At 41.4% G+C, this 8,289-nt stretch overlaps 1 protein-coding gene across 1 annotated transcript in view; it reads right to left on the bottom strand.

The window, feature by feature from the left end:
- Nucleotides 1-967: 967 nt before the first annotated feature.
- CDCA2 (cell division cycle associated 2) overlaps nt 968-8,289 on the bottom strand; it is a 46,870-nt gene continuing 39,548 nt past the window's right edge. The window contains 3 exon segments of the mRNA XM_039250419.1: nt 968-1,157; nt 1,160-2,326; nt 4,911-5,082. Of these exon segments, the coding sequence (XP_039106350.1) occupies nt 1,123-1,157; nt 1,160-2,326; nt 4,911-5,082 (1,374 nt within the window). The 3' untranslated portion in view covers nt 968-1,122.

Raw genomic sequence — 8,289 nt, 5'->3', positions numbered from 1 at the left:
GATTTATGTGCACTCACAAATTCCAGCTCTATAGCAATTTAGATTTTCAAACTGCTGTCATCAAAACAGTGGTAGGAGAGGATACTGCTGAAATGTAACTGGGGAATCCAAGACCAGGGACGGTACCTTAATTTTGTGAAACACAGAGAACTGCTGGGAGACACCGGGTTAGGAAAGAAATCAGTCACCTACCACCATGCTTCATGGCAGCAAACAAATTTCCCAAAGCCCCTTCATAGGAACTTTTAGATTAAAAAAAGTTTTTTTTTTCTTTTTTTTAACGGAGAACCATGAATTAAATACCAAATTACTAATTTGGAATTTCTTGGAACAAATCCCAAATGTGACTAATTGGAATGATCTGGAGGATGATTCAACTAAACTGCTCTATTTTTCCCCCAAAACCAACCCTGCGCCTCCCACCCCACAGGACATATAAGAATCTTGTTTGAAAGACAAAGTGCTCTCACCTTAGTTATTTATAGGCTCTATATTCATTTTATAATGCTTGGCTTGTAATATTCTGGTTACTGAAAGCATTTTCCAATTTTGATTTTAATCAGTTAATAGAAAACGTTCCTTTAACATAGATGAAGCCAGTCATTAACGCTTCTTAACTTTAAACCAACCAAACAGGTCTTATGATTTCCATCTTTCCTAATGGTTAAATATTTTTAACCGGCTTTTTCTGCCACATTTTAAAACCCATCTTTTCTCATTTTCTAAGTGTTTACCCTTGTATTATCCTTTCATTTTCGTAACATTCCATTTCTTCTATCAGTCTGTTTCTTAAGGTCTTCTCGCCTAGACACAATGAGTGCATTTCACGAGATAAATTCTTGTTTTACAACAGAGGCCTGAAGCTTTGGTCAGCATGTACTAGCATGAAACTTTCAGTAAACATGTGCTGTGGAGAGAACAGATTTAAGAGAATGTTTCCGACTGAAGAGACCCCACTTACTTCTACTTAAAAAAAGGTTTAAGTCAAATGATTTTATTTGAAACTTTGGACAGAGGATGAGAAGCGGGATGAAAGAAATGTTTTGGGCACCGGAGGTGGGAACAGGGGGAGGGTTACCTTCTCCGCTGCTGAACGTTCTTTAGGAAATGCCAGTTACTGCTTCAATTGCCGCTGTGCCTGACCCCTTGGACGCCGTCAGGGAGCACTCCCTCCTCTGGTGGAGAGAGCTTCTTCTTCTGTAGCATTTTGGCTGAGCGGGACCTTTCGTATTCGCGAGGGTGGCTGTGCACACGCTCTTTCTCCTCCTCCCAGGTAAACTGAAGGCACTGGCGGCGAGGCCATCCCTGTTTTCTTCCCCCGACACGAACACAGGGAGCACTGTGCTCAGGGTCTGTCCAGAAGGCTCCGTGTCTTCAGGGAGGGCCACACTTTCGAGGCCTCTGCTGTCCACTGTGCAAACCGTTCTCCTCCTCAGTCTCTGGGAACGGCAGGGAGCGGAAGGAAATGGGAGTGAGATCCAGACCAGCCCTTCGTCTTCCAGATCCTTCTGCAGCCTGGTGCTCCGTCTCACTTTGGTTTCCCTACTTGTTCTCTGAAAGGTCTGCTCTATGGAGTCCGATAAATCTTTATAGAGGTCAGAATTTCCTAAACCCGCTTCCACAGGGCTGCTCACAAGGTAGGAGGGGTTATTTCCGTTTTTTCCCAAACAGAAACTCTGGCCATCAGAATAACACAGAGAGCGTCGTCTACGCTTCTTTCCTCCCCCGTTTGTTCCAGGGCTTCTACTCTCTCTGCAGTTTCTTCCCGAACCCGCACTTGGATGTGCACTTTCTCTTACACTGTCAATGAAGACACCTTTTTGCGAGCCAGATGTTGCATGTGTGGTCGGCAGTTTCCCTTCCGAGGCTGTAACAACGTCATGCTGCTTTTCGTACTTTATGTTCACGTCATCTGAAATGTTAAAGATTTGGAAAAGGTTTTCCACATTGTGACCGGCGGCGGCCAGTTCCCGGGACGGCAGGGTTGTACTGGCTCCCGCATCATCTGATGCCAGGACCTCTGCGGCCACAGGGCTGCTCTCATTCTCAGGGCCAGCTCTCAACTCGTTTTCACTTTCTGACTTCACCTCTGCTTTTGGAAGAGCTTTATGTTTGTTAGCTTCGACGGTATTTCCATTTAAATCTTGCCCTAATGCAGCGTCAGCATCGATAAGCAGCGAGGAACTTCTGGTGTAAGAGCTGCAGAATGCAGACAGATCGGATTTATTGAAACCTTGACTCTGCAAATCTTCTAGCTTCTGAGGCAAAATATTCTTTCTGTGAGGAAGCTCTGCTTCTTGAAGTTCACCACTGGAGTCAAAATCATCTAGGGGCGTGGAAATAAGTTTCCATCTCAGCAAAAAGTAACAATGGAAATAAATGTTGACAAATCAAACTGGGGCTTTATTGTATTCTGTGTTTTAAAGCTTTCAGAACTCTCAAGAGCTATGAATGCCACACTGTCCCTGCCCCCAGCTGTCATCCTGCTCTCTTTCAGTTCTTCCCCCAGCCACAGGTTAAGAAAATATGTATTTAATACATAAGTGAATAAAGTACATGCCCTCAGACCACGAAAATGAGACGCATATCTCAAATTGCTTCCTCTATTCTAATGTACTTTCCACACTATGAGGTCAATTAGCATGAGGCAGCCACATTTCCCATTTCCCGAGAAATGAATTACTGAAAATGGGCACCACCATGCTTCTGAACCTTTTCTAACAACGTTGCCCCTGAAAGAGAGGAAAGAGAAAACTTGGAATTTTGGAGGGCTTGAGGATTTAGCTAGAAGGGTACTTTTAAAGACACTTAGGTCTTATGCCCTGTGTTAAAAAACGAATATAGGGGCGCCTGGGTGGCTCCATTGGTTAAGCATCCGACTTCGGCTCAGGTCATGATCTCACGGTTCGTGGGTTCGAGCCCCACATCAGGCTCTGTGCTGACAGCTAGCTCAGAGACTAGAGCCTGTTTCAGATTCTGTGTCTCCCTCTCTCTCTGACCCTCCTCTACTCACACTGTCTGACTCTCTCTCTCTCTCAGAAATAAATAAAAACATTTAAAAAAATTAAAAAGAAAACGAATATAAACTGCACTGTACTCTCAAAGAGAGCTATGTTTGTTTCAATATTCCACCTTCCACCTCAATCTGATTAAAATCATCCTCCAGGAAGATCTGCCACACAGAGGCTGTCTTGCCTTTTCTGCACAACGTGTTACATCATACAGGTGGAAAAAACATCATCAAGGTCTTAAAGCTATGGAACACGGCCAAAAAAATTCAGGCTTTCACTGTTCTAAGCCTCAGTACTCCTGGATGCCATCTCTCTTGTGATCTCAGAGAGTAAGGGTTTTAACTGGCCAGCCAAATGTAAAAAATGTTTTAAACAAAAATAAAAACTCTTAGTAACTTCTATAAAACATCAGCTGAGCCAAAAATCTAAAAGACAGGATTTCAATTTGAAGAGGTATATATCCACGACATGGGTACTTAACATCAGGTCACATAAGCTAGAGATTAATGTAGGGCTCACTCAGTGGCAACTGACTCCTGTCAGTGGGGCTCTTTATACAACTTTAAAAATTGACGTTTATGTATTTTTCATGAAACTGACAGACTAGAGAACAAAGGCAGGGGACAAGGATGGAGGGAGGGAAGAGAGAGAAAGGGGCAGGGGAAAAAGGGAAAGGGAGGGTGGGAGGAATTTGCTTTAAACCCTTTTTAACAGAGGACACCACTGCTTATAGACAAAAAATGTTTCAGGTATTTTTAAAAAGAAATGATCTAATAAGATTCAAAACCTATACTAACAGGCATTGTTTAACTATCTTTGGGAAAACTCCTGCCAGGACCTAGAGATATGATGAAAATAAGACTTAGTTTTCAGTCTCAAGGGAACCACAATTTGCAGGAGAGGGAAGAAGAGAGAACGTTATAAACTAGATGGTAAAGGTGTAATGCGAACAAAGACTTTTCCTGGAAAAGCAGCCAGCATGGCTAAATCTTAAAAGGATAAGCAGCATTAGGCCAGATTAAAAAGCAGTAGGGTCGCCAACCTGTCCTAAGATGTACCACTTCAAGGGGCTGGAGGAAGCTGTGTCCGTTTAACCTCTGTGCTTTCCTCAAGTTCAAATGGAGGCAGAAGCCAACAGTCTTAGGGTGGCATATGCCTTATTCATCCTTGAATCTGTTATAAATCCCACAGGTACACTGCAAATGCAAGCTATGCATATCTGATGACTGAGAAAGACAATGATTTTTAAAAATATTACCCACAAAATTCACACACCAAATGAACACATACTCTTGTGAACTGCAGCACGATCTAGTCAATTTAAAACTCAGGCATTGTAAAACAGATGCACCTCCAATCCAAGCTTTACCTAACCCGTGTGTCAACTGACTTCATCTCTGCTTTTAAATAAAACTGTTCCAAGTTAATCAAGGTCAATTCATAAATGGTATCTTCAGTAGATGTGCTAAGAGGTGCTCTACTGAAATATCACACGGGAGTTTTGTTTTGTTTTCAATTTTTGTCCTTAGTAATAGAAGATGCAGCTATTACTGAGCTCCCAGCTTTCACAATGGACTAGGACACCACACAGAATGCTTAATTATACTTGAACAAAATATTAAAATGCTTTAACAAGAAAAAGGACAAAAGGAAATGATTTGGCCTACAATTATATGCACTATCTCAGATCTGAGTTTCTCTGGGGAGAGAATCCAGAGCCTCCATCAGATTCCACAAATGGTCTGGGTGACCTAAAAGTTACTGCTTCCTTAACTGCAAATTCTCATGACTATATGAGGGAAAGTTGCTATTTTTATGTGTACGTTCTTTCCACAGTGAATGGGAAAAGGAACACAGTGGTGGAGAGGATAAGACCTAAACAGGAATGGAACGAGATACCTGAACACATCATTCCGGCACCTGGAGTGGAAGGCGTCATCTCTGGGACCTCAGGCAGCTCGGGAATAGGACTCAGGAGCGGCTTCTTGGAAGCAATGTCTCTTTCCCCATATAAAGACTTTTGAACACTTTTCTTTCCCTTTGCTTTCCTCCTTCTGCAACTTTTTAGAGCCTGTGAAAATGTATTAAGATGCTGTAATTAAGATGTCACACCATATAAAAATCTTGACCATCTTATTTTTATAGAAAAACTTGAGACCAATTATTCTGTTGAAAATTTCAGAACTCTGAGTCAGGCATGGAGGGCTGGGTAGCTTACACAAAGTCAAAATATGAAGAACTTAATTTACAAATTAGACGATAACTAACGGTCTACATTTCCACAGAACGTTTGCCAAAGTAAGTTCTGGGTAAGTGAAAGATTAGATGCTATAGATTTGACAGACTTAAGACAGGGGATATGTGTAACTAGGCTATAGTTAGGATGGACCAGGATTGATCTAGAATGACTCATCTACTGGAAGCTATGAGGGGCTATTTTCTGCTCACAGGTTTGGATGAAGAAAAAAGTTATGCACATAAAAGTTACATGAAAGTGAAAGATAACATCAAACTAGGTGAGCTGCTTCAAACATTAAAAATCAAGATTGAAATGAATAGGTCAAGGGAAGCCTGGGTGGCTCAATCGGTTTAAAGTCCTACTCTTGGTTTTGTCTCAGGTCATGAACTCACACTTCATGAGTTCGAGCCCCATGTCAGACTCTGCACTGACAGTGTAGAGCCTGCTTGGGACTCTGTCTCCCTCTCTCAAAATAAATAATAAATGAACATTAAAAAATGAATAGGTCAAAAATGAGATGGGTTTTAACAGACACAAGTAGAAGAGGAGGGACAAAGGTCTGCTGATAACCGATGGAAAACACGTGGGTTCTATACAAATTAAAACTGTTCTAATAATATCTGGAATGTAGTACTGAATTCAATTGTGACTGCCGCATTAGCAAGTGAGAACTAACGTTCTGTTAAAAACAAAAACAAAACCAAAAAAGCTTCAGATGGAGAAGACCTCAGAGAAACTCAAACACTGTGTTGAAATAATAGATTGTTATGAGAAAACAGAAATACACTCGATGTGATAATATTGGAGAGAACCAGACTTCAGGTCAACATAAGGAATGGGTTTTTAGCAATTAAAGCTTCCAGAAAATGGAATGCATTCAAACATTGATTGAGAAACCAGTATGTGCAGGTAATAACTTGCTGGGTAGAAGATATGAAAACAGGATGTGGCCTTCAGGGGGCTCATGATCTAACAGCAAGTATTATTGATACATACACACCTTGTCAGACTCTATATGGACTGAGATGGGTACCTGGCCTCCAGGAGGTTTAAGACTGCCCAGAGAGCAGGCAAGGCCCTCGTATACAATGAGGAGCCTGAAAACAACGAAAGCTCACAGCACGCTGATTCAGGGAGTGACAGCATTTGATTTTACATTCAGTAAAGATCATTTGGGTGAAAATACAGAAACTAATGATGTGATGGATGATATTCAGAGTACGAAAATGGCACAGAACTGTATGTTCCTGGGGAGATCTATAGATATCCAGTGAAAACAAAACGAAACAAAACATTCCATGCAAAAATAATTTTAGAACTGTAGAAGATAAATGTTCCTCTTGGTGATTTACAATATACATTTGCCATTAAATTCTCTGAGAAGTCCTTGGTATAAATAGCCTCTATACACATTAGGAAAATACTGGGTTAACGATTTTTCCGTGAAATTTTTTTTTCTATGGAACATCTGTTGACATTCCATGAGATAGTGGGGAAATGATAGCTTGGTCAGGGGATGTGGAAACCAAAAGAAAATTCTTGGGCTCCAGAGAGGAACCACAACAGACAACAGATGGCTTCCGGTGCCAGGTGCCTGACTCTGCCACCTGGCCTATGACCTGAGGCATGTTACCTCCCCTCTCTGGACCTCATTCTCCTCCTCTGCAAAACGGGAACCACACCAGCACACGCCACAGAAAGCTGTGGTGAGCACTACGTTAACATAAATGGTTAAAAGAAGGCTTGATCCATGCACAGAAAGAGCTAGGTGTCAGCCATTCTTCTTGTTCTTTTAATTCCTTCCTAGTATTATGAAAACTGATATGGGGGAAAATATTTGTAATACCAAATTATGCTTAGTATTACAGTGTGACCTCCAGAGGCCCTACCTACACAGCAGTGAATACACCAGAGTCAATGTCATCCAGTTAGGACTTCTAGAACAGTTGCTGATTCACAGCTATAAAAAAAAATACCCTTTGAGCAGGATTTTGGGCATCTTTGTTTATATATAAAATGTCTTTGGTCCCTGCAACAGTGCCTGGCACGTAATGACTTCTCAAGAAACAAGAATGAACAAATGAATAAAGAAACGTAGAAGAAAAGGTATAGTTAAGCTTCATAAAATTTGGTAAACGTGATGAAAAGTAATAGTTTTCTCATCGTCACAGTACAGCGCCCAAAGATAAGACCAAAGACTAAAGCACCTGTGCTCTGTCAGGCACTGCCTAGCTTTCCTGCAGAGGCTAGAACCTTATCAAAATTTAATTTTACTTTAACACAAAAGTCTTGCTTATCCTGTAATGAAGAAGTCACAGTGACTGGAATCCTAGGGAAGACACTGACATGCCAACGGTTAGGATGGTTTATGACCTAAAGCAGATAAAGAACTGAGGGTATCACCCCCAAATGGGTCCATTTACTCTATAATCACCAATATTTCTTCTTAGATGGTAAAGGAGATCATGAAACAGAAGCATATACTTAAGTTGCTTCCTGTGAGTAGCTTTAAAATTATTTAAAAATAATTCATGGGCTACGACCCAGCAATAGCACTACTAGGAATTTATCCAAAGGATACAAAACTGCTGATTCATAGAGGCAGATGCATCCCAATGTTTATAGCACCACTATCGACAATAGCCAAAGGATGGAAAGAGTCCAAATGTCCACTGACTGATGAAAGGATTTAAGATGTGGTATACAGGGACATCTGGGTGGCTCAGTCGGTTGAGCATCCGACTTTGGCTGAGGTCATGATCTTGCAGTTCCTAAGTCTGAGCCCCAGGTCGGCTCTGTGCTGACAGCTCAGAGCCTGGAGCCTGCCTCAAATTCTGTGTCTCCCTCTTTCTTTGTCCCTCCCCCACTCACACTGTCTCCTTCAAAAATAAGTAAACGTTATTTGAAAAAAAGATGTGGCATCTACATATATATAATGGAATACTACTTGGCAATGGAAAAGAAGGAAATCTTGCCATTTCAACAACATAGGTGAAACTGGAGGGTATTATGCTAACGTGAAATGAGTGAGTCAGAGAA

Source organism: Hyaena hyaena, unplaced genomic scaffold, assembly GCF_003009895.1.
Source record: "Hyaena hyaena isolate Hyena2069 unplaced genomic scaffold, ASM300989v1 scaffold_370, whole genome shotgun sequence".
Lineage (NCBI taxonomy): Eukaryota > Metazoa > Chordata > Mammalia > Carnivora > Hyaenidae > Hyaena > Hyaena hyaena.
This window is presented reverse-complemented; position numbering and strand designations above follow the sequence as displayed.